General features: G+C 40.8%; 1 protein-coding gene across 17 annotated transcripts in view; it reads right to left on the bottom strand.

The window, feature by feature from the left end:
- The window catches only part of MUC2 (mucin 2, oligomeric mucus/gel-forming), a 68,857-nt gene extending 48,077 nt beyond the window's left edge, over positions 1–20,780 (bottom strand). For all 17 annotated transcript variants that reach the window (XM_049820698.1, XM_049820699.1, XM_049820705.1 and 14 more), the window contains exons 1-9: positions 20,408–20,780; positions 6,249–6,513; positions 3,630–3,744; positions 2,823–2,913; positions 2,320–2,429; positions 1,864–2,080; positions 1,284–1,409; positions 502–619; positions 50–188 (exon numbers count right to left, since the gene is read on the bottom strand). In XM_049820698.1, coding sequence (XP_049676655.1) covers positions 50–188; positions 502–619; positions 1,284–1,409; positions 1,864–2,080; positions 2,320–2,429; positions 2,823–2,913; positions 3,630–3,744; positions 6,249–6,513; positions 20,408–20,411 — 1,185 coding nt within the window. In that variant the 5' untranslated portion in view covers positions 20,412–20,780. The remainder of the gene's footprint in view (positions 1–49; positions 189–501; positions 620–1,283; positions 1,410–1,863; positions 2,081–2,319; positions 2,430–2,822; positions 2,914–3,629; positions 3,745–6,248; positions 6,514–20,407) is intronic.
- Between the last annotated feature and the right edge of the window lie 6,260 nt (positions 20,781–27,040).

The following is a 27,040-nucleotide window of genomic DNA, read 5'->3' as shown; positions in this document are numbered from 1 at the left end:
CACAAAGACACTTGTATTTACAAGAGAAAAGCCCTCCAGTACACAGTACCTTGGCCAACACATAGTAGCAGTCTCCGTGGAAGGTGTATTTCTTCCCATCAAAGGTGGTAATATGGGAACCTCCTTCCACTGAACATGTGCCTGGACAGGGTAAATCTTTGCAAGTCCATCTGCCTGAATCACAGGTGCTATAAACAAATAATAAAAAAATGCTTGTAGATATTACAGGACCTGAGAGCAATGAAATCATCTGTATACCTCACAAATGGCAAGACCAGGTGTTTTAAAACTGTATCTTTGACCATTTCCTTAAGATTTTTCCTCTGCCATATGCCACAGATACAAGAAAACTTTTCAGACAATTGGCTGTATAGACATGAAACGTAAATCTTAAGTTCAGAATGTTTTCAGGAAGCCTCCTATGACTAAATGGAAGATTGAAAAATGCAGATCCATTTACAGTCATTCAAAGAAAGGTGTATAAACAACCATGATCCTTACCATTCTTCACATTCATTGGTAATGCTTTCTCCAGGTGAATACTCCTTTCCATGGAGTTTGCAGTGGCACTGGCTAGCAAGTATGCAACCTTTTTCAGTAATATCATCATACACAGTTCCTGTAAAGTACAACAGTAAACTATTCCAGCTCTTTCTGAAATCGGCAATTTCCACAGAGGAGAAACTCTCAGAGGAGGCATGCTCTCAACTTGACACAGAAAACAGAGGCTGAGATTATAAAAACTGTGAAGAAAACTGTTTCTAATTTTTGTAATGTAAGACACATGGAAAACACTTTTATGCAGCTTTGAAAACCCAAGTCTATCCAGTTATATAACTAGACAGAGATAAAATGCTTAATATAAGTATACAAGAACAATCTCAGAATTTTACATGTTTAGATTTTCAGTCCTTCTGGCATACTCTGTAGACTATCATTGTAATCTCTTTTCCTAAGGTTGACAGCAAGTCTGAGAATTTCATTCACTGACCCTCATATCGCTCTCTGGGAAAATGATGTCCATTGTCTCAGAATTATTCAACCTAAAAAGCATGATTTTCTACATATTAGCAGAATTCCATTCGTTGAGAGGTAAAAAGCAGATTTCTTACCTGTCATTGTGTTAATATAACTATAAAATAATTTATTCACGGGGGGCGGAATAATGAATAGCAGTACTAGTTTTTAAGATATAATTTGACTACATTTAATATTTTAGCTATAACCTCCTTTGCCAGAGCTCTTGGTATTGTTCCATATACAATGCCTAGAATAACACTTGCCTTCAGGGCAGAAACAACCATCCATGTAGTGTTCCTCACAAAGGCTGCTGATCTCCAAGTGTGAACAAGTATCCATGCAGGGTGAGCTGCTTTCTCTATAGATCATGGTATCAGGACAGGTCTTGGCTGAAAGAATGAGAAAGTCACCACCAGTTATTTGAGTGTAAAGTCCATCATTCCTCAGAAACCACAGATCATATCCCCTACTCCCCTCAAGTCAGTGGTGTCCTAAGCCAGACTCCATCTGGCAAAGCATGTTTGTCTGTTTCTGAACTGCTTTCCCTGCTTTTTATATTTTCTTCTTTCGGTCTCAAATAGATCAAATTATCCCAGACATCTGCAGCATCAGACCTCACAGTTTTTTAATGAAACAGAATTTCTACTTGCTGAAAAACATTTCTTAATAACAAGGGTAATAGAAGAAGAAAACAGGAAGAACACAGTATGTAATTTATTGCACTACTGGTATGAAATTTGTAGTATATGCCTACAGTTTTGTAAAGAAGGACTGAATTTAAATGCTTCACAGTGCTACATCCATGAAATATTTGTTTCTTTGTAAATTTATATAGCTGCTTACGGCAAAAGTACTGTGTCCTCCATTCACCAGGCCGGCCACCTGCATGTGAACACTGACGAGAATACTCAGAGATGGTGCTGCAGAGGCAGAAGGAGTCCTCATTTCCATTACATGCACACTTGTCCTGCATGCAGGCTTGGATGTACAATTCCAAATTAAGACGTAACCGACAATCAGCAAATGCAGAGGAAGTCAGCAACCTCTCACACTCATTGCGCTAAGGAGGAAGAGTAACAATATTTAAGGGATTTGTAAGCCCCTGAGCTTCTAGACACTTTCTGTCTTGTCATAAAAACTGTTGTCTTCTGAACAGCAACAGTTATTCAAGAGAGGAAGAAGAAACCATTTGCCCGGGAAGGGACAAAGTCTTCCCAGTTCCTCACACACTAACTGCCCATAACACAAGGATGTCTCCATGTTCCCATGCAAGTGAAGATCACCACTAGGAATACTCACATGCTCATTGCAGCTTGGAAGAGCCTGAGTTTCATCAGGATCTTCACATTTGGTATTGGGTCTGCTGATCTTCTGTAAATTCCCATACGTTATTGAATTGTAGCTTGCAACTATGAGAAAAAAAAGAGGACTTGCTGAGCCCCAAAAATTGACAACAAGGAGCACCTGATTCCCGGGAATCTACTGATCAAGGAAAACAGTTACTATGGTACCAAATATGTCTGTCAGACATAGGTGTCTGCTTTGAATTATGTCTACTATGTCTAAGTGTTCTTCAAATTTTAAAGTGGTAACAAGAAAAGAAAGCCAGTAGAGAAAATAACAAGATGATTCATGTGGAATAAAATAACCTCAGACCAGGAATGCAGCACTGGAACATAATGTTTATTCTGGGGCAATCACAGAAATCTCTCAGGTGAAATTTGCTCTCCTGTGATGCTCTTATGTACAATGCTTATCAGCCTATCTCCTGTGATAACTATCAGTATGGTAGGATGACTCACCTCCATTGATAAACTCATTGTAGATTGGAACTCCATTGTAATCACCACAGAGACCACATGTATGGTTATTAAATTTGCTGTCCAGCTCCACCTAGGTAATGGAAAGAAAAAGAAAAAAAACAGCAAAGAATTATCTGGACCATTAAGACATTCCAAAGCAAATATGTTTACTCGAAAGGGAAGTTGCTAAATGACAGAACTGATGGCAAACCCAAAACTCTTAGATAAATAGCTATTGCAAATGAATTCATAACACAGTCAATAAACACATGGTTAGATGCAAAAAGTAACACAGAAAACAGAAACACAGAAAACAGAAAGAAGTGACTGAAGCTCCTGTACTTTAATAACAGCAGTAACCACCATGGTGATAAAGATGAGGAGGAAAGCATTCTTAAAATCACAGGACTTTTTTTCTTTTTCTCCTTTTTTTTGCCTACTGGGATAAAATTTAAGTCTTGCTGTAAATTAGGAAAGTCAATGATGGCAGTCCTTTAAAAGACAAATGAAGGAAAATGCAGACTGGATTGTGGGGGTGCTGTAGCAAAAACATTAGCTATTTCTCAGAAAGCTTCTTCACCCTTTCTTGAGACTAGTAAGATCATCTGCAGGCCATACTGCTACCTCTATGACATTGCAGTGAAAGGAACTTTATATTGTTAAAATAAGGTACTGGGAGTGTCAGTTGGATGAGTCAGCCTAACACTCCGGCTCTGTTCAGTTCATGAGATTCTATTTCTGCTCAGTATAGAGTAGTCTGTTAAACCCAGGAAATACCAGTAAAAAAAAGACTTGGATGATACATACCATCAGTGCATCTTCCTGATTCCATATCAGAATCAGGCCTAATTTGGCATAAACCTTGGTGTAAATGTCATTGCTCTCAATGAGCAGACCAGAGCTGTAGTAAGGTGTCTTCACACTAGGAAGAAAATCAGAGACTTTGCGTTAGTACAGAAACATAAGGGGTGACATGAATGTCTGTAATAAGCCAAATCCCCTAATGAATAGAGAAACCAGTCTCTGTCTACCTGATCCTAGCTGCACAGGAAGCCTTGTTTTAAGGAAGCATAAAATCCTCTCTCTCTGACACTTGACATGATAACTCACTACCCTTAAAAGGCAAAAAAAATTCAGAGTCAAAGCCTCCCCAAGGGTATGGGTTCTTTAAGAAAAAAACAAAAATGTCAGGTGTCTTTAATTTATTCAAAGGAAAATCCATCGTCATTGTGGTATTAACAGAGGATATTCAAACAATCACTAGTAATTTACTTCAATGAAAGAAGTAACATCATAAATGGAAGCTTTTCTTTACCAAAAAATCTGACAACCATTTCAGAGAGAATGAATGTTCCTTTGCAAGGATCTTCCTCCTCAAGAGAGAGTTCAAAAAGCACAGGCAGATATAGGGACTGCCAACAAAAGTTGGGAATAAAAAGGAGCATGTTAAGAGGAATTTAGTAGTTTTGTTTCATTAGTTAGTTCATTAGTTTTCAGTTGACAGGACCAAGCTTGTTAATGGTGACAGCAAGGCATGTTAATGTGACATAAGATACTTTGCAGAAGGCTGAGCATAGACAGTGTTGTCTGATAAAGAATCAATTCAACAGACCTCTCTCTTGTTCTTGTATGTCTGTCTTACAGTGCACTATGCAACAAGTCACACTGCTGAATTTCATTGAGCAATAAAGGGATTGCAGCAAGCAACCTCATCCTATAAAATCTAAAGAACTAGAGTCTGTTCAAACAGAAGTAGTGTAAAATGGAATCCAGTCAAAATAACAAGTTCATTTTCTACAGATTTGTCAATATAATTTTTATCTATCAGGATTCATGTATGTCTATGCATATCTCCTCTTAACTAGTCTCTTGACTGGGAGAATTTTATCTCCTAATTTCCTGTCACTGGGATTTTTCCAACTATTTACCTCAGGCATTTTAACATGGCCAAATGACTTACACATCTAAATACCAGGCAGGAACTCAGAAACCATTATTTCTACTTTTGGCTGCATTGTTTATCCTCTGGACAATGAGGCTTTAAGGGATCATGTTTTTGGAGGGGGATTATAAAACATAGGGCAGATTTTCACCTTTCAGCTATCACATCATGAAATATTTCTCTTTTTTTCTAATACTAGGACATTCAATCAATCAGTGGACCTAGTGCCAAAAGGCAAATTCATACATTTTTCTACTTTACCATTTTGACTTCTGTACTGTGAAATGCTATTTTACATGACAATGGATCATATGTCATTTAAAGAGCAATATGCAAAATTAAGTTCTACAAAGAAACTAAATCCCCCATGCGGCAAAAACCTGTTCAGAAGGGATCTATTGTTTTATGAACACTACCTAAGAAGAAAAGAGGCTTGGTTTAAGAAAAAACATTTTTAAAGGATTTCTAAACTTTAAGACCCAAGTACACAATAAAGGGCTTTTTCAGTTTGGGGCAAGAATGCATTTTTTGTAGCTTCATGCCATATTGTTATGCAATCTGGTATGGTCGTTTGAAAACTGAAAATTATTTTCGATCTTTAAAAAGATTTTCATTGCAGTGGCTTCCAAACTTCAGAGCAAAAACTGAATTCTGGGCAGAACCCAGTCCTACAAGGACAATACTAAGGATTTTTTTTAAATTATGCTGACATACTAACAGCCAGTTTCTTCCCTCTTCAGAACTATGTCTTACCCTATGAGTTGCTTCACTTGTTTCAGTGTGTATATATACACACTGAAAGGATAGGCTGATGATAGGAAAGGCTAGATTAAGACACTACTTGGCACCAGTAATGGTGTCAAACCAGTCCCTTGTGCAACCATGTTACAGGAGAGGAAATATAGTACAGCTTACTGTGAAAAAGTACATAATTGCCACTGCCACATACAAATTTTACAGTGTAAATTTTGAACTGCGTTATATCTGTTATGATCCCTTGAGGAACGGCCATCGGACCTTAAAGAATTATTTATGAAGATCAGAAAAAAACACCTCTCTTCTACTGTAAAATAAGAGAAAAGGACCATGGAGAAATGCATCTTCATTTTTGAGGATTTGCTAGACCATCTGCTCAGGTAAACTCAGGGTGATGGCATAAAACAAATGAAGCTATGTCATTTTGTGCCAGGGAAAGATCTGGTTCATGAGCTGTATTGTTTCCTGCATAACTAGAAGAACAATTCACTCAAACCTCTTCCTGACTTGTATTTAAATCATCCCTTACTCCAGTGTAGAAATGACGATTAATACCAAAGACCCGCCCCAAAGCAATTTTTATGCTGGATTTCAAAGTGCTTTTTTTTGCTTGTGGAAATGCCTGTAGCAGTTACTTTAATGGTATACAGACAGCTGTGTAAAGATCAATCCTGCTTTTATCTTCCCAGCACATTTCTCTGAAATGCTACTATACTAAAGGAACTTACATCCGCCCATCCACTACAGCCAGTTTTGGTCTGAGGTACACAGTAAAGTCCTTCATTGTTATCAGAATATACTGGATCTCAGGGTGGTTATTGCTGTTCAGAGCACGCTGAATGTGGACAGAGAATTCCTTGTAAGATTCTTGGCAGTCAGAAGCAAAATTATACTCGCAAATGCCAGGGAATTGGTAGATGTCTCCATCAAAAGTTTTGAAATGGTTGTTTCCCCAGGTGCTGCAGACATAGTGGCCATGGTTTCTTGTCCTTCCTATTAAGTGATGAAAAAGAAACAGGCATGAAAAAAAGTGAAATGAATGAGCTAGCATCAAGAAAATGTAGGTGTCGCATTTTACAGTAGAAACCACTTGCAATTATGTGCACAGTGATTCCACAGATCTCAAGCCTGATCAAGTATCTGCCTACCAAGCAGAAGAGATGTGAATCTCTAATGGAAAATAAGACATTAACAAATACAACTGAGACCTGGGTATATCTTATAATCCTCAATGAGGTGAAGGAACTTGTCTTCATGAGGTGCGGAAACTTAACCTTCTGACCACTGACAAGCTGGTGCATCAGTGCAATGGAGCTACTTTGCCAAACATATGAATTTATTCTGAATCACAGTATTATTTTTAGCAATATTAAATATTGCTAAGAGCTATTTTCCTCCCTGATGCAACTTGCACTAGAAAGGAAACAGGAAACCAAGGAAGTACCCTTCTTACGGGAGGGCAAATAGGTTAAATGTTATGAAAGGACTTGTGCACAACAGGAATTTTTAAAGCACTCCCTTTCCTAACAGATGTAGTGATTCGTATTACTACAGAATATAAATTCTTCAGAAGATAAGTCAGAAAATAACCATGCTAGGAGAAAAAAAAAAAAACACAAAAAAACCAAAAAAACCAAAAAATTATTATTTTTTGCAATAGCAAAAGATGGTGATACTTGTTCCCTTCCCAGTCATCTATACCAACAATAATATAGATGGTCTTAACACAGCATGTGATAAATCTCAAGATGCTGTAGATTAGGGTTGAACATAAAACCTGAGTATACTTGGGAAGCTTGCCAAGGTACCAAAAGCACACATGCCACTCATCTTCACAAGATTTTCTTGCAGTGTTTAATTTGTGAAAGCGGTGATCTCTTAAGTTGTTGTACTGTGATGGTATCAATCATACCAGATACATCCTGCCAAGCTGGTATGCTTCTGTCCCCAAAAGGGGGCTACACAGAGATTCTCCCAGAGCTCACAGCTGGGATACCAAATACAAGATAATGCTTTCGTCCCATTGCTGAATTCAAGATGCAGCAGACCAAGACCAATACCCCAAACCTGATCACTGCACAAAATTCATCACCTATTCCTCAAAAATCAGTTTTCAGTATGAGATCTCCATTTCAATGCTTCAAACAAAATTGATAATAGAGTAAATCAGAGCTTTACAGAAGGATTATTAAAGTCCTGAATTACAAAATGAGCTTTGTCCAGTATTACTACATTCACTTTTGAAGAAAGTAGTTATCTCATTCCAAAGTAACAGAAGGCACAATCATCCACTTTCTTCATTGCTGTAACAACGAACCTCCCAAACTCCTATACTTGCTTTCTGCCAAGTAGTTGCCATACCTAGGAAAGTCTCAACATATGGGAAGAAAAGTAACACTGAAAACAGTTTCCAAGCACATCAAACTAGAGATTAATGCAGTAGATACAGGTACTAATCTCTCCAAAGACAGCAATATCAACCTATGTTGGCTGAGTTATGTAGCCTCAGTACTTGAAAGTTTAAGAAATTTAAGGCACCTTAAAACACCAGTGCATTATTTAAATACAATGCCTCTTTCTGCATCTACAGTGGTATTTTAATTCTCTCCCTCTTTTCCAGGAGGCAATCTGCTACCATTTCATTTCTAGAGCTTACCTTTTCTTATTTCATTTGCATAGGAAAGAGCCAGCCAGAGCATAAAAAGGCTGGCAACTCTTAGCCCCATGGTGGCTAAGGTGGGTGAACTGGAAACTCCACTGAAAACTTTGCTTTATATAATATCCACTGATGTAATTGATTCTATCGCAGTGGAGGACATACAAAGGGAGGAGGAAAAAGGAGGGGTAAAAAAATAGACGTAATATTTGCAGAAGATAAGAAGTAAACAGACAGGTATTTTTCACCATAAATGAAGGAATCCAGTATACAGGAAATGGTATAATATTGATTCAGTAATCATGCAAGTTTTTTATTGCTCTAATTCATCTACAGGATGCTATGCTTTTAAATCCTTCAAATGCTCATGCCAGGTTTAACCTTCAGTAACTCTTATAACAAACAGTGAATTTTGGAGTGGCTGAATGAAGAAATCTCTTGAAGGAAGCTTAGGATGAGATACCCTCAAACAAGGGCTTCAAAGCCAAAGCATTTTTCATTTTTCACCATCACATAGAATGATTTCTATAAAAATTAAATTATGCTTGTGAAGCTCATTGTAGACAACAGTAACCCTTACAAATAAAAATGACACACCATGCATTATAAAATTATTTTGCAGGCAATTGTTGGATTCCTTTCATTTGTAAAGCTCTGGGGAGCATCTAAACCAAGGTATAGCCCATACTGCATATTGTGCCCAAAACATAATGGAGATGGGGTGACAAGGTAAGTTCAAGGAATTCACAGCAAGAGAGATGCTCTATCGAACATTGTCATGGTACAACAGAAAGCCCTTCAAAAAGGTTGTAGAGACTCTCACAACTTATTAAGCTTTAGGGGAAAAAAAAGGAAGAAGGGGAAGACATTACTGTCCAGACTGAATAACAATTGTTTTCAGACAAAATCCCCCTAAACAGCTCGTTCTTGTCTACCTTCTACATTAATGATAAATTTACAGTCTTCTGTCCCATGTCAGATCCTACAAAAGCTCTAGGGTCAGCTTTGCTTTGTGCAGAGAAAGATGAAGAAGGTCCCTGGGAGAAGAAAGCAGAAAATAGAGCCAGGAACCAGTTCAGAATACTGTTTCAGAAATACAAGATTTCCACATGCAATTTATTTTACTCTGAAAAATTCCTTTGAGAGGTGTTTCTGCAATTCTCTTCAGAAGACAAAACACAGGCTCCTTGAGATAAAATACACTTTTTCAACAGATCTTTTAACATGGCTGCTTCATAGCACTAATAGGGTTTAATTCTTAAAGCTCCCAGGCCAGGCTCTATATTTTCTCATCAAAAGTTTCTCAGTGCAGTGTCTAGAAATCTCTAATCCTCTTAATTGTTCAGAGTGTACTTTCACTGCTGAAATTACAAGTAGAACTATTATATTTTCTAAAACACCAAGGAAACTATTCACTTAGCCATTTTGGCTGCTCTAGTCAACTAGAAACACCTTTTTGTCAAAAAGGCATGGTCTTTAGCTGTTGTTTTCTTTTATTTGATATTTTTATCTCAAGTGTAGCCTAGCCTCAACCAGAACATCTCCCTGTTTTCCCTCAATACATCTCAAAAGGTTTTAGACTTTCTGCTTTTCTGATTTGAGGATACAGATTTGCATTTCTCTCACCTTTACATAGGGTATCATTCACCCAAGACTCATGACTGAAATTAAATAGTCACCCTTTTCTCCTTTGGGAGTCTATCACTAGAAGAACATAGAAGTGATTTCCCTTCTTGAAAAATAAAAATAAAACCAGTAGTAATCCATTAGAACAAACCGTTTAGAGAAAAATGAAGAAACACTGTCCACAGACACCTTTCCCTGATGGTTACCTTAGCAGGTCTAATTTCTTATGACATCTCAGAGACATCTCCCATCTTTGAATTTTCTGTCTTTTATGCCACCAAAAGTATTAGTTCAGAAATGTTTTCTAAAAATACTTAAGAGATTCCTAAACACTTTATTCTGAGTTTTTCTTTTCCTCCCTCTGTTTTTCCAGACAGTCTCCTGTCTGGAACTACTATTGCCCCAGGAAAAAGAGTCTTCATAACTGAATTCATATACAGTCTTTGCAAACTGTAACAGAAACTCCATGTACATAGCAGACCTAACCCCTTTTTAGATTAAATTGGATGTGTATGCTCACAGGTGTAAGTTGGAAACTTGCGTATTTTGCATTCAAGTTTCTTTGCCATGAAAATTCTAGATTTGGAACCAGACTCATCCATTTGTTGCGGCTGTGAAAGGTAATCATCCTTCACCCAAGGGTGCACCATTTCTCAGTTCAATATGCTGGTATTTTTTCCTCTTACGCAGGTGAAAGATGCATTTTTCTTTGGGTAATATGGAGTGGTCTAACCGCTTGAAGACCTACTTTTAGCCAAGCACCACTAAATTTTCATAACTGATTTTCTCAGCTCTAGCTCTGGCCTGCCTATACAGGGAGCATGATTCCTTCTTGGTCTATAAAGTTAAAACAGGACTATTTTCCTTCTCAGAGTCACCAACAACTTCTCATTGTCCCTTCTGACATATAGGAAGCTGTGGCTTGCTGTGACATCTCAAACTGGAGAACAAGAGAAAGCAACATGCCTTTGAGCACTGAGACCACTCTTAGAGTATTTGCACTCAAGCTTACATGGCCGTGCTGATCTGACAAGAAGTCGGTACAGATCCTTATCTTCACAATTCATAAGTATTTACACTTTTGCTAGCATTAGAAAGTGTCCTAAACTATACCATCTCTGTTTCCTTATTGCCAGAAGGGTAATGATCCTGTCTACCAGCTGCTTTATATGCCTCACAGAAATAATCAGTCTTTGAGGCAGACATCACAGCCTGTTTTACTTCATGCTCGGCTACCTTAAAGCTTATTGGATCATGCATTTTAATCCAGAAGAATCTTACTATTAATGCACAAATAACTCTGCATCCATATGTATGCATTAATTTATTTACTTTAAATTGTTTGACAACCTGAAGTACTTGATCTATTTTGGAACAAAGATAATTCTGCTTTAGCATTAGCATCTTTGCTTTAAGCTTACATCAATTCTCTACATCTGAGTTCACCTGTCTGTGGAACTTCATGACATTCGTTGCTTCTGGGCATCTTAATCAGAAGTCATCTTTCTCTTTCCAATACCAAGTGTTCATTTACCTTTAATACCAGTGATACTTCTTATAATTCTGTGTGCACTTCAATCCTCTCCCAGTAGGGACACTGCAACTGAAAGCATATGGAATCTGAACTGGGTAAAAGCTATCACAGTGCAAGTGGCATCACCAGAACAAGCAATGAGGAGTGTTTTCATATTTAGGTCCCACTACTGAGTCTTAACATAGTTTTTTAAAAGTTCCTGAAGTCCATGAATAGAAATAAAAGTTCCCATAATCTTTCATTATATGCCCGACCTAGGAGCTGCAAGACCAGTGCTACAACAGACAATGCTAAAATTCAAAGTTTTTTTAAAAAAAAGTTTATTGTGTGGCAAGTGTGTTTGTTATAGCAGCAGATGCAGAAGGCAAGATAAAAAATGTGTTTTGAGTCATAGCGGTGTCAATGCATTGAGTGTTTCCCTACCCTTAAACTTTTATGAGACTATTTCTAATCATTCCATCAGCATAGCTAACTTTTAATGTTCATATTAGTTATAGTGTAAATTTATTTTGCAGTTTACTTTCTGTTAAAAAGAGAATCTACACAGAAGATTATCTTCATTCTGACTCACACTGCAGAAGAAAATGGTCTATATGGAGAATTTATATTACTTTAAGATAAAATTAAGCAGAGACCTGGCTAGGCTTATTGTTTTAGGAAGAATAAATAATTTTTCAAGAATTTGGGGTCTGTTTCCATCTGTTAGCATACCAAGAGGAAACCTCATTGCAGTCTTATCGCCACAATCCCAGGATGGCCACTGTACAAATACCTCAGAAAGTACAATTATACCTGGTGACTGAATTTTTTTCCATATCTGCTATTGTATTCCTGTCTTGCTGCTGATCACGCGCTGTCAAACCAAGAAGCAATGTTCTATCAGTCATGTTGCTCTTCAGAAGTAGCCATGGGATTTTGTTCTGCTACTCTTCCACCTGCCAGCATGTCACCAGAGCACACAAAGCCTTCCACATGACCATCCAGCTGCACAATATACACATCACTCCCTTTATTTCAAGCACAGAGATGGGTTTTCTGAATTCCCTGGCAGCCATTCTAAAATAGCTCTTGCAAAATATAGGCAGATTATGAATTAAGAGATGTCTGACATGCAATCACGGTACTTCCTTGACTGAGACACCAGTAAGCACTCTATAGCACACCTTGACAAAAACTTAAGAAAGCACAGAGGCAAGCAGCAGAAGGCTGAACAGCTTATGAAAGGGAGTGTTAAAGTAATGACGTAGAAGTAATGGGGATGCATTTCCTTTTGATAGTATGCTGTCAACTGATTAACCTGAAATTATCAACTGATTAACCTATAATTATCAATGTGAATGGAGCCAGTATTTATATGGATGTACAACTGGTATAAAATTGCTGCAATTATCAATTTACGGGGTTTATGTTATTAAAGAATTAGAAACAAGTGGCAAAACCCATGGCTATAACCAATTTATTGCTCTCTCAGACTTTTTAATGGGGAGTTACTAGTTACTCTTTTTATAAAAAGAACTTCAATATGCGGAATGTCTGCTTAAATGTATTAAACAGTCAAGGTTTTATTTAAGGAAATGTTCCAAAAACCCTCATACTTTTGATTGATCCTAGGTGTCTTCTGGAAATGGGTAATATTATGTAATTAATTATCCTACCATTTTACCCTAAGGTATTCGATTTCTGATTGGACTAATCTTAGTCCTACCACTAATTTCATCACTGTAACTTTGAGCAAGTCTTTGGGTTATTGGCATTCTTTTTTATTCAAACAAATACAATAGTGTCGGGTATCTGCTGATGCTAGCTGGAGTATAATATTCTCACATGCCCTTCCTTAAATGGCTTGGCATAGAAATTTTAAGACTAGCATCCCTTTTCCACTCATACTACTTCCTTCTTTTTGTCAGTAGCTCATACTCTGAGACTACAGTTGCAAAACATTTCTTTCCCTTCCAGTTAAGTATAAATGGGGATAATCATATGACAGACAGCTACTGGAGATTAGGAATGGATGTAGTAAGTAATAACTTCACCTAGTAAACTTTCCTACTAAAACTTACCTTCTAGAAAAGGTATGTCTGCAAAAAACCTCATGTGAGATCTTGTGTATCAATACCCATGGAAAAATATTTGACGATTTAAAAAAAGATGAGAAGAGTTCTCCTTTGCTCAAGCATCTATGGGATTTACTTCAGGGAAATGGACAGAGCCAAGAAGAGATGACAAAGAAAAGGCATTGAGGGAATTACACTCCGCATTCCTTTCTCTCTGGCAATTTTACCCCAGTGGAGTGGGGTTTTCCAAATCTTTTATTTTCTCACTAGGAAACACTGGGAAGAAAAATACTGGTAAAATGTGAATTTTTTTTGTCTGTCCTCTGAAGAAGGTTTTTTTCTGAAAACAGAGCTCACTGAGAAACTGGGAAACATTCTAGGCAAAGCTTGTGCACCTAAACCTGTGTTCTCTCAATGGAGTTCACGTATCAAGGACATGTTAGCATTTCAACAAGAAACAAAGTAAGCATACTTGCTTTAATTGCAATTTTTGTTTCATAATATTCTCTACCACCTCCTTGTCTCAAAATTCCTATTGACACTGATGGTGGAACTGAAGTAAATTTGCATTTACTTAATATTTTCAGGTGCGATATGGGAAATTAGACTGACCTTACAAACAAAACTAGAGAGCAAACCCTTCGCTCTTTCCTTCCTTTCTGCAGCAGTATGTGGATATGGCCTCCAAGTCAACATTTGCTATGAGTTATTTTTTAGCTTTCAAAACCAGAATTCTTGAATGACCCTCCAAATATTACACTGAATGCTTGCTTCACAATACAGTATATTCTCGTATTTTACAAAACATCCAGTCTAGTCGCTTGGCTGATAGATTAAACTTTCCCTGTTTTACTCAACTCTTGATAGAATGGGTCACAATGGCATGCAGTCAACACTTCTACTGATCTGAAAAAAATTTCATAAATAGTTGAGCTAAACAATATTCTGAGCCATGGTATAACTATGGTGATAGTTCCACAGTACGCTATGGAAACTTGTGGTCACTTGCATGAATATTTAGCTAAGAGTCTTTAGTCTTTCTCTTCCTACCACCAAATAGTATGATCCTGCTGGTACAATTTGCTACACTTGCCGTAGTTATGGTAAACTTTAACTTTTTTCTGTTACGTAAATAAGCGTTTACATAATTAATAGTGCTTTCTGTTGCGTGTGAGAGAGAAAAACTACGTCAAATGCAAGAATACATCTGACTCATACCCAGGTCTTCCAGCTGCCATGCACATTTTCTAACAACACTACTTTATAATTAACTTTTGAATCATCAAAAAGACAACATTCTCAATACAGAGCCCTGTATCACAGCAACATTGTGAACATAACAGTGTATAGTGAAGATCACTTTGAGAGTTGCTACCTCCCACACAGCAAAGGAGAGGGAAGAATAAATTAGACAGCCTGAGAAATATTTTCCTTCACACACTTCCATCATATTTTGCACTGTTTGTGTTTATTTTCCACACACCTTCAAAATTTGAATCTGATCACTCATTAAGGTGCCTTCTGAAAGGTAAAAAAATAGAGGATGAAACCAGGACTAAATACTTTTGAGCATTCTTTAATGCTTTTCCTTTTCAGTTACTACTTTTTAAAATGTTAGTTCTCAGAAGCAGATCATCTGCACTATAAAATGCCAACAGTAAGACTGACAGTCCATGCCATCCAGTGATGTATTGCATCAACTAGGACTACCTACATTTAAATTTTGGATTGGCTGGATAAAAACAATTTGGAAAAAAAAATTCTGATTATAACTTCAAATTGAAGGTAATTGATGTCCAGAAGAACTGTTTCCCAGAGTACCAGGATACCTCACAGTTTTGATATATGTATCTCCACAAAACTTTTGTTCCAATATTTATGACTGCAGAATTAAACACACAGCCAGAGATAAAGAACCACAAAAGCACTTAGGCAATATACAGCAAGGGCTCAAGATGAGATGTACACATCCAGCATTCTGAACAAGGAGCTGCCTGGACCAGGCAAGAGGAAAATCTCAAAAAAAGGAGTATGTCTGAATTTTAACTTTTTTCTGTGGATCATGACTAATACCTTCATAGACATGACTCTCTTCATGAACACAGGTGCTTCATGCCTTTCAAATAACAGAGCCTTTTCTCAAAACAATGGCAGTGGAGGACCCTTCATTCCACAGAGCACTGAGTACTCATTCAGTGACATACCTAAATCTGTCTTGGGGACTCACATTCACATCTCCAGTATGAATATAGTTGGACTAGATGATAGCTGTAGGTCCCTTCCAACTAAACAATTCTGTTCTAATACCTGAATCCCTGGGATTAAGGGCTCCCTCCTCCTTTTGAAACTCTTCAACTCTGCACAGAAACCTTAAGAGTTTTGTTGTTCCAAAGACAAGGAAAGCAGGAGTGAGCATGACTCTACAACACAGAGATTAGAGGGACATACTAATGAGAAGAGGGAGGAGGGGTGTGGTCTCAGTTAGTCCAAACATTTGATATAAAATACAGCTCACGTCCTGGGAATAGAAACTTTGGTATGGATACAAGCCCAAATTGTTTAAGGTCATTTATAAAGATGTTTCTCAATTTATGCAAAGAGAAAGATTTTTTTTTAAAAAGTGAAATTCTTATCTTGACCTGGACAGTAAGACTTAGTTGAACATACCACAGCAGAATGTTGCTGATGTGTAAGAGCATGCAGAACGTGGATAACAGAGTAAAATCATCTTTCTCTGCCCCGTCTGAAAAACAGTTATTTTTCCAGCAGTGCTTCCGTGTGTTAGAAACATTATAGAGAAAAAGTATTTCATAACAACTCTGTAAGAGATGTTTGCTGTAAGCAAATAGCTAAATAAAAAGGCTAAATCGAAAGCAGGGCCAGGAGATAAGTGATAATATCTTCTCTGTACTTTCCCAAGACAGAGACCAGAGTAAAGTTTCCAGTTCAGAACAGTACTTCATCAATACTGTGTTAAGTGTTGCTCTAGTCAGGCAAGCCTGCAATTAGGTAAAAAGATCCCTTATTTTTCCTGCTGTGGTGGGTTAACCTTGGCTGGCTGCGAACCCGCACCCAGCAGCACTCTCACTCCCCTTCGCCAGTAGGACCTCTCTCTCACTGCTACACAGCATTTTGCCCTTTCTTAAATATATTCCCACAGAGGTGCCACCAGCCTGGCTGACGGGCTCAGCCGTGCGCTGTAGTGGGTCTGCTGGAGCCAGCTGGCAGCATCTGTGTCTGGCACAGGGCAGTCCCAGCCTCTTCCTACGGAGCTGCCCCCCTGCAGCTCCCCTGCTACCGAAATCTTGCCACGTAAACCCAATACACCTGTGCATAAATTATTACAGAAACATCTCTTTACCATCACAGAGCACCACGTGTCAAAGAGGATCTTTTTCTAATATTTTAGACCAGGCTGAACATGTTAGACTATAAACTAACAAAGCAATTAGACCTTTACTCTACAGGTATTGAATACAAGTGCTAGCAATGTCTAACAACAGGGGAGCCCTCTTCTGTAAAGCATCTATCATTCAAAAAAGCTGTTTAAAACAACAAAAATTTAAAAAATGGTCAGACTTTAATGCAGATTTATTGCAAAGTGCTAAAGGTAATGTAGAATATTACAGAAATGGAAAGACTGAGACAGGCACATGAGCTCTTGAAGACTATTATAATAAAACAAAATGTAAATCATGCTTCTAGCCATTAACTGAAAAATCATTGTTTTCTGTTAATGTTAAATGCATTTGGGGGTAAACGTTTTCCTTTCATTGCAAGAAATTTATGGCATTACAGATATGTCAAAGAGAAAACCATTTTTAAACTCTTTCATCTTTTGTCTTCAGCTCTTTGTTTTCATTTTGTCATCACAGGAATCTTTTCAGATTGGGTCATTCAAACCAAAGCAAAAAAATTTCCCTGAATTGACTGAGGATGTATCTGAATTTGCTACTAATTATAGAAGGGATGGTATTGGTTATGTAAAAAACTATATCAAACACATGGAGTATGAACTGATTAAACATACAGATTACAAAACATGGATTATCTGAGTTTTAATAGGAGCTACTTTGTAGCTGTTGTAGGAGAAAATTCCTCTTTTGATGAAACAGCCATTTTTATGTTATTACCCTGAACTTGCCAGGTTTCTTGCATTTCTTGCATGCAAGTTAGTATGTGGAACATAGCCAAAATGAACTTTGAACAGAAAAAAACCCCAACATTTTTAACTGAAGGGAATTCAGTGAACTTGGGAAGAGCAATTCACTTCGTCCTTAAATGGGATGCACAGATGAGATTTGCATGAAGGTTGCAGGCCATAATTTTGAGCTAACGGATTTTGGTTTTACTAAGCTAAACAGTATTTATATAAACCTATATGTTATCTTGACTCCTGTTATATAAATAATGTTAAAATAAGCCAGTAATGAACTTGGAAGTGATTGAATGAACTTGGAAGTGACTGATGCTTAACTTACGGTCTTTATCTTCATAATAAGCTCCCTTATTAAGAAGGGGTATCTTCTTTGTGTGATTCCTGAGAAACTGCCATACAATCTGGTAACCCCCATTTCACAGAGTAAATTTAAAAGATGTAAAAGGAGTCTGATGTGAACAGAAGATTAGTGTATATTGCTGAGTCACTGAGCTTAAGTTAGTTAAGAGTATATGCACAGTCTACCTGTGTCTTAGGAAAAAGCTTTCTTATTTGGTTAGTTGAAAGAGAAGAGAACAAAACAGAGACAAGGATACAAGGTGAAAATGAACATAATAGAAGAAAAATGCACTGGATTTTAGTTCCTTCATATCTTTCATTGCCACCATTCATCATTTCATTGCCTGTTACCCCGTGTAGTAATCAACTGCATCTCACAAAACTACTTCACTTCTGGAACTGCTTCAGTACAAAAATCACGCAGCAAATAGGAGTCCAAAGTTGCAAAAGAACAGTAAAAAAACAAGGACTAGTTAATAAAAAAAATAAAAAAAAATAAAAAAAAAAAAAGAAAAGTCTGGTCAGTACTGTAAAATACCACGAACCACACAGCACTCAAGTTGCATTTCTGTTGTGGTTTAACCCAAACCAGCTAATGAGCACTGGACAGCTGCTCGCTCAAGACAAGGAAAGCAGGAGTGAGCATGACTCTACAACACAGAGATTAGAGGGACATACTAATGAGAAGAGGGAGGAGGGGTGTGGTCTCAGTTAGTCCAAACATTTGATATAAAATACAGCTCACGTCCTGGGAATAGAAACTTTGGTATGGATACAAGCCCAAATTGTTTAAGGTCATTTATAAAGATGTTTCTCAATTTATGCAAAGAGAAAGATTTTTTTTTAAAAAGTGAAATTCTTATCTTGACCTGGACAGTAAGACTTAGTTGAACATACCACAGCAGAATGTTGCTGATGTGTAAGAGCATGCAGAACGTGGATAACAGAGTAAAATCATCTTTCTCTGCCCCGTCTGAAAAACAGTTATTTTTCCAGCAGTGCTTCCGTGTGTTAGAAACATTATAGAGAAAAAGTATTTCATAACAACTCTGTAAGAGATGTTTGCTGTAAGCAAATAGCTAAATAAAAAGGCTAAATCGAAAGCAGGGCCAGGAGATAAGTGATAATATCTTCTCTGTACTTTCCCAAGACAGAGACCAGAGTAAAGTTTCCAGTTCAGAACAGTACTTCATCAATACTGTGTTAAGTGTTGCTCTAGTCAGGCAAGCCTGCAATTAGGTAAAAAGATCCCTTATTTTTCCTGCTGTGGTGGGTTAACCTTGGCTGGCTGCGAACCCGCACCCAGCAGCACTCTCACTCCCCTTCGCCAGTAGGACCTCTCTCTCACTGCTACACAGCATTTTGCCCTTTCTTAAATATATTCCCACAGAGGTGCCACCAGCCTGGCTGACGGGCTCAGCCGTGCGCTGTAGTGGGTCTGCTGGAGCCAGCTGGCAGCATCTGTGTCTGGCACAGGGCAGTCCCAGCCTCTTCCTACGGAGCTGCCCCCCTGCAGCTCCCCTGCTACCAAAATCTTGCCACGTAAACCCAATACACCTGTGCATAAATTATTACAGAAACATCTCTTTACCATCACAGAGCACCACGTGTCAAAGAGGATCTTTTTCTAATATTTTAGACCAGGCTGAACATGTTAGACTATAAACTAGCAAAGCAATTAGACCTTTACTCTACAGGTATTGAATACAAGTGCTAGCTACTATGAGGAAAATTAACTCTACCCCAGCCAAAATCAGCACATTCTCCAGCACTAATTCCATACCATTTATGTCATGCTCAGGTTCCACACTATCCAGCACATCCTCACTAACCACCATCCCCCTTCAGATCCTCTGATACAATACACAGATATCATTCCCTTAGTCTATGGACTATTCCTGTGAAATGTCTGTATATTATCCATAAATGTCCAGAAAATGTCCCTTGATTTCATTTAGTCCCTAACTTTGGGCTCTGTCTGTTACAGTGGTTACTCAGGACAGAAGAGGTGGTGTGTTGTGCAGAGTTACTGGGCACCAAAACCAGCTCAGCCTGGGTCACTGCTGCACTTGCACTGCTTCTTGTAAGGCTTGCTCTCTATTGGTTCAGGTGGTTCCTGCTGTAGTAATTCCCATAACATGCAATTCAAATCCCAGGTTACAATTTAAAGGTATTTCCATTACAATCTCCACCCCTGGTCCCTTTGGACCAGACCATTGGCTTTAACATCACAATGAACTCTTCCCCTTGGCTCTGCTCTGGCTTGGATTTATCTATAGACTGCAGTCCTTTACGGATGTACCTGCTCCAGGTGGAGCCTTTTCTATGAGCCACAGTCTCTCCAGGGGTGTACCTGCTGTAGCATAGACTTATCCACAGCCACAGTTGCTTTGAGGTGCACCTGTTCCAACATGGTCTTCTCCATAGATCACAATGCCTTCAGAGATATACCTGCTCCAGTGTGGCCTTACCCACACCAGAGTCCTTTCAGAAGTAAACGTGCTCCAACATGGCCTTACCCATAGCTGCACTCCCTCCAGGGCTGTACCTGCTCTGTCATGGCCTTATCCATGGCCACACGCTTTGAGGTGCCCCAGCATGACCTCATGCACAGCCACTCATGCTTCAAGGTGTACCTTCTGCAGCATGGACTTATCCACAGCCACAGATGCTTTGAGATGTACCTTCTCCAGCATGGACTTACCCTTGGGCCATGATCCCTTCAGAGGTATACCTGTTGCTGCACAGACATAACCACGGCTACAGACGCTTTGAGATGTACCTGCTCTGGCATCGGCTTATCCATGGCCACAGATGTTTTGGGGTGTCCTGCTCCTGTGTGAACTCCTCCACAGGTCACAGTCCCTTCGACTCGAGTTCACACTGGAGTTCCAGCCTGTCCAGCACAGCAGCACAGAAACAGCAGTGATGCCCTGGCTATCTGCCAGCCCAGGCACATCGCCAGTGCTGTTATCAAGATGTTCCCAGGCACAGCAGAGTAAGATGATAAGCAGTTTGTGCCCCACGTTGGGTGCCAAAAAGGAGCAGATAGCAAGCAGCAAAAGCAAAAAGCAGCCACTAACGAGCACTAGACTCTAATATACAGTAAGGCAAGTAAGCCCCATGGCAAGCATAAGAGCCTACCAATTAATATCTAAACAGCAGTTACAGCTATAAATTCAATTTAGCACATTCCATTCAAACTTGTCTTTATCTTGAACACTTTGTGCCCCATGTTAAGCACCAAAAAGGACTGTCACAGTTTAACCCCAGCTGACAACTAAGCCACACACAGCCACTTGCTCACTCCGCCCACTGGTGGGATGGGGGAGAGAACCAGAAGAGTAAAAGTGAGAAAACTCATGGGTTGAGATAAACACAGTTTAATAAGTAAAGCAAAAGCTGTGCATGCAAGCAAGGCAAAACAAGGAATTCACTTGCTACTTCCCATCAGCAGGCAGGTGTTTAGACATCTCCAGGTAAGCAGGGCTCCATCATGCATAATGCTTACATGGGAAGACAAACACCGTAACTCTGAACGTGCCCCCCATTCCTCCTTCTTCCCCCAGCTTTATATGCTGAGCACAATGTCATATGGTATGGGATATTCCTTTGGTCAGTTGGGGTCAGCTGTCTCAGCTGTGTCCTTTCCCAACTTCTTGCGCACCCCTAGTCTACTCACTGGCAGGGCAGTATAAAAAGCAGAAAAGGCCTTGACTCTGTGTAAGCACTGCTCAGCAATAACAAATACATCCCTGAATTATCAACACTGTTTCCAGCACAAATCCAAAACATAGCCCCATACTAGCTAATATGAAGAAAATTAACTCTACCCTGTTGAGGATTTCTTGGCTGGGTGAGGGCATGTGAGCAATCCAGCCTTTAGCTGGGAACGAAGCATAAATTTACAAAGTGCTGAAGCGGACAAGGATGCTGTGTCCTTGTACGCTGGGAAAAAAGAAGATAAGAAGAGTCTGACAAACAACTCCTGGATGCCAAAGAACGAGATAAGTAACTGCTGGACACCTCGTGAAGAAGCTTGCACAGCCAATAGAGGATAAGATAGTGTCGCGTGAAACGGGGTATTGTACCAATTAGAGTATTGTATAAGGCGCGTGCACAAGCGCATAAGGTATATAACTGCGCTAAAAGTTGTAGCAAATGGGCTGCACTCGATCACATTGGTCTGTGTGTGATGTCCCCAGTGGATCCTCTGCAACATTTGGCGCCCGAACAGGGACCCTCAGATCAGCACCTTATCGTCTTTACCAGAGTCTCTACTGCAGCTGAACCAACGAGGGAGCGGAGAAGCCGGCTGAGACTTTCCTGCTGCCCCGGCAGGATGGCACGAGCTTCAGCTAAGCTGGGAAGAAACGACATGAGCTTTAGCTGAGCTGGGAAGACGAGGAGACGCGTGTAAGCTTTAATCTTGCCCTGATCAGGTGAGCGGCCAGAGAAGGAGATGGGGTTGGACGAAGACCAGGAAGCAGTCCTAAAACTCCTTCCATATTTTCCCTCTGGGAGAGAACTTATTCCAAGTATAAATGTCGCATTTGAAGAAGCGACCTGGGATAATATAGGCAAGGCGCTGTGGGACGCTATTAGAAGCAGGGGGGGTAAGGCAAAGGAGGCAAACAGCTCCGCAGCGCACTGGAGGTAGTTGGAGACGCGCTGCAGGCACTGAGGGCGGACCGGCAGGCAGCGCCGCTGCCCCCACGGCTGCCGCGTCAGCCCGCCCCGCTGCAGTGAGGGGGACGCTCTCTACACGGCTATCTCTACCCCCCCGAACATCCATTTCTGATAACGCTGAGACGCCTGCACAGACACAGCCTTTGCCTATACCCAGCCAGGTCGCTGGCGCCGAAGATATCCCCCTGCCTGTTACTCCGCGAGAAGCGGGGGAATTGGGGGGGCGGGGGGGGGGGCGATTGTCGCCCGGCAGGTCCGGAGCCCACAGACTCGGAGGTGGTGAACCAGTTACAAAACCTTCCAGCCCCGCTTTCTCCCCCGCCCGCCCGCCGCGGCGTGTGTCAGCCGGCCGTGGAGCGGCCGCCGCCAGCGCCCCCGCCCCCGCCGGCCCCCGCGCAGCACCGTCCGCGCCCCCGCCCCCGCCCTTCCGTCCATCCCGCCTCTCGAAGCCGAAGCCACCCGTCCCCGCGACGGTCGCGGAGCCGCCTGTAATAGCCGCTGCAGACGAGAGGGCGAGGCATTGGAGGGGAGTAATAAAAAATGCCTTGTGGAAGGGACTATGGTCCAAGCGTTTCCAGTTGTTATACAAAATAATGGACAAAAAAGATGGGAGGCGTTTCACTGGAAAGTCCTTGAGAAAGTAAAGACTGCTGTGAGTCAGTACGGAACTTTACACCGAGCGCAAAGGCCCCTCGCGCGACGACACAAATGCCAAGGGGCTTGGGCCGCCAGCCCTCAGGAAGCCTCGCAACTACCAGATCTGCCACTGCAGGAAGCTCCGGAGTGGACGTGGAAACCGCAGTACGCATTCAACATAAAGGGACCATTGGGGTTTGGGCTTAGTGCATTTTTAATGGGGCGATCTTCAACAGCTCTAAAAGGAATTCTGGTAGTCCCAGGGCTTATTGATGCAGATTACTGTGGGACTGTGAAAATTATGATTCATGTTTTAATCCCTCCTGTTTCTATTCCTAAAGGTACCGGAATAGCACAATTAGTTCCATTCAGGTCGTGTGTTCCAAACCCAGGTGAAGTACAACGTGGAGATGGTGGATTCGGCTCCACAGAGGAACCGCAGGTATATTTTGCCATGGACATAACAAAAGGTAAACCAGAAATGGTAGTGCAATTGGAAGGGTCTGACAGCGTTATCGTCAAGAAACTGATTACAATCGATACAGGAGCTGATGTTACGATTATTTCATGACGCATTTGGCCTCCGTCATGGCCATTGATCAATCCAAATTTTGGTATTGCAGGGATAGGGGGCACACAAGCCACCTTGGTAAGTCAGCTACTGATTACATTTGTGTTCCCCGATGGTGAACACATTACGACGTGTCCGTATGTCATGACTACCCCAACTGAATTGTTTGGCCTCATAGGCAGTGATTTATTGAGCCAAATGAAGGCAATGTTAGTGACCCATCCTTTTTAGGAGCGGTCACTGAGGGGCAGCCAATCCTGAAAATTAGCTGGAAAACAGGTGAGCCTGTTTGGATTGATCAGCAGCCACTAAATTCTGAAAGGCTGCTAAAAATACAAGAGTTAGTTGAGGACCAATTGAGAGTGGGACATGTTGTTCCTTCTACTAGTCCATTGAATACATCAATATTTACCATTCCCAAGAAAAGTGGGAAGTGGAGACTGTTACATGACCTTAGAGCTGTGCATGCGGTGATGCACAGTATGGGAGCCCTGCAACCAGGTTTGCCATCTCCAGTTATGCTTCCAGAAGAATGGGATTTGTTAACTATAGATCTAAAGGACTGTTTTTTCCACCGTTCTCTTGCACCCAGATGACGCTCAACGGTTCGCCTTTTTGGTACCATTGATTAACAAGGCAGAGCCCTATAAGAGATACCATTGGGTCGTGATACCACAAGGAATGCCCAATTCCCCCACGATGTGTCAGGTGTATGTGGCCTGGGCATTAGAGCCGGTAAGAAAGCAGTTTCCTCAGTTAAACATTTATCATTATATGGATGACATTTTGATAGCGGGAAGGAACTTGCCACAGGATGAAATTTTAACTCAATTGCAGGACATCTTAAGCCATCGCGGAGTAATAATCGCTCCTGAAAAGGTGCAAAAGGCAGCACCTTGGAAGTATTTGGGGTGGCACATAGATGCTAGCAATGTTAAACCTCAGAAGGTTCAAATAACGTCAGAAATTTCAACAGTGCATGATGTCCAGAAGCTTGTGGGAGACATCCAGTGGGTGTGGAATCTTTGCGGTATCACTAATGACGATATGGCCCCTCTGGTAGAACTCTTGGGTATGAGCGCACATGCAGATGAGAAACGGGAAATGACAGAGCTGACCAATTGGTTGCAGCAGCATGGGAGCCTCCTCCAGGGAATTGTTTTCAACAAGCACAGCAATCACATGCGTTCTTGCACCAACCCGCTAGGATGTTAGCAAAGCAATTTGACTTACCACTCACTGATGGCCAAGGTATCGTTAAAGCATGCCCCGATTGTCAAAAAGAGGGGCTCGGCTTGGGCTGTGGGGTTAACCGATGAGGTCTTTTGCCATTGCAGTTGTGGCAAATGGATGTCACCCATGTCATGTGGTTTGGTGCAAAGCGTGCATGTGTGTATTGATACCTATCCTGCTGCAATGTGGGCCACGGCACAAACTGGAGAAAAGGCCTTACATGTTGAATGACATCTTCATGCTTCTTTTGCAGTGCTGGGTGTGCCTAAGGAAATTAAGACGGACAACAGCCCGGCTTATGGTTCTACACGATTTGCTCAATTTTGTAATTTGTGGGGAATTCACCATGGTACAGGCATTCCACATCTTCCCACAGGACAGGCTATTGTTGAATGGGCCAGCCAATCCGTAAAGAGCATGCTGCAAAAACAAAAGGGGGGAACCCAGGGCTTACTCCCAGAGGAACAATTGGCCAAAGCCTTATTTGTGCTAAATTATCTTAGATCGACAGGTGATCACAAAGACCCACCGATGGTAGTGCATCATGCCCTTTTACAGGTGGAAAGGACACAACAAAGTACAGGAATCATGGTAATGTATAAGGACCCAGAGTCCGGGCAATGATGCGGACCCGCAGAAGTAAAGCTTACTGGGAGAGGGTATATGTGTCTGCTTACAGATCGAGGCCTTCACTGGATGCCAGCTAAGTGGGTCAAGCCATGGCTTTGCACTGATGCTGGACCCGGAATCATCCCAACGGCAACTGGCATGGCACTGGCGGGTGCTGGAGCCACTGATTCGACAGATTCTGACTAACAGAGTATTACACTTTAGAGGACTAGCGGACATTGAGTCCTTCAGAGAGGTTTTTGGTTAAGGCGTTATAAGGATTTATCACTTGTAGAAGACTTAGAACAGCATGCCTTATTGTATATAGAACTTGCATTAGGTAAAAAGTGTGTTAAGCATAATTTGATTAAACACAGTGTGATTACGGGAAGACAGTGTGGAGTAAACATAAAAGTTAGCTAAAGCCAAAATTAGGGGTAAGGTCTATTTCCATTAATAACCTGGGAACAAGTTTATGATTGTGTTTCCACAGATACAGGCCCACAACGAACTCCTGTTCGATTTGCACGACCATCATCATCTGGAGCATCATAGATGGTGTGGCAATATGAATACCACCTCAGCCAAAAACTAATGTATAGGTCACCTTGGCTAACATACCAGGTTAAGATTCTCCGTGCATTGCAACCGCATCACAAAGCCCATGAGCCAGTAGACAAGATGGCTATGACTCGTGCAGCACGCCTGGCCAGCAAGCACATGCGTCATAGGTTGCAACTGAGGTGGATTTTGGCACCCGCTGGCCACGTGTACTGAAACCCGTTCCTCTGTGAATGTATAAATACCGGGATTTTCCAAAGAGCATCGGGCTGGTGTACGGTAAGGCCATCATTGCTTCTGTGGGGACACCCACGGAAAGCTGGCACCTACCTATTGCTGGGCTGAGTTCGTGGAGCAAGATGACACAAGAATGTATGGCTGGTTCATCTTCCTCATAGTCCTCATGGTTCGGGTCATTATGGGTAATGGGTTGGCTTAAAGAATTAGGGGCATTGTTGTAGTTATTGTGATTTTAGCTATTGTAATAATTTTACCTTGTTTAGCTTGTTAAGGAAAAATGGCATCCCAAGTTATTAAGCAAGCCTGGATTGCTCAAAAACAAAAGGGGGATTTGTTGCGGATTTCTTGGCTGGGCGAGGGCATGTGAGCAATCCAGCCGTTAGCTGGGAAAGAAGCATAAGTTTACAAAGTGCTGAAGCGGACAAGGACGCTGTGTCCTTGTACGCTGGGAAAAAAGAAGATAAGAAGAGTCTGACAAACAACTCCTGGATGCCAAAGAATGAGATAAGTAACTGCTGGACACCTCGTGAAGAAGCTTGCACAGCCAATAGAGGATAAGATAGTGTCGCGTGAAACGGGGTATTGTACCAATTAGAGTACTGTATAAGGCGCG

The sequence above is a fragment of the Accipiter gentilis genome, chromosome 17 (genome assembly GCF_929443795.1).
Source record: "Accipiter gentilis chromosome 17, bAccGen1.1, whole genome shotgun sequence".
Lineage (NCBI taxonomy): Eukaryota > Metazoa > Chordata > Aves > Accipitriformes > Accipitridae > Astur > Astur gentilis.
This window is presented reverse-complemented; position numbering and strand designations above follow the sequence as displayed.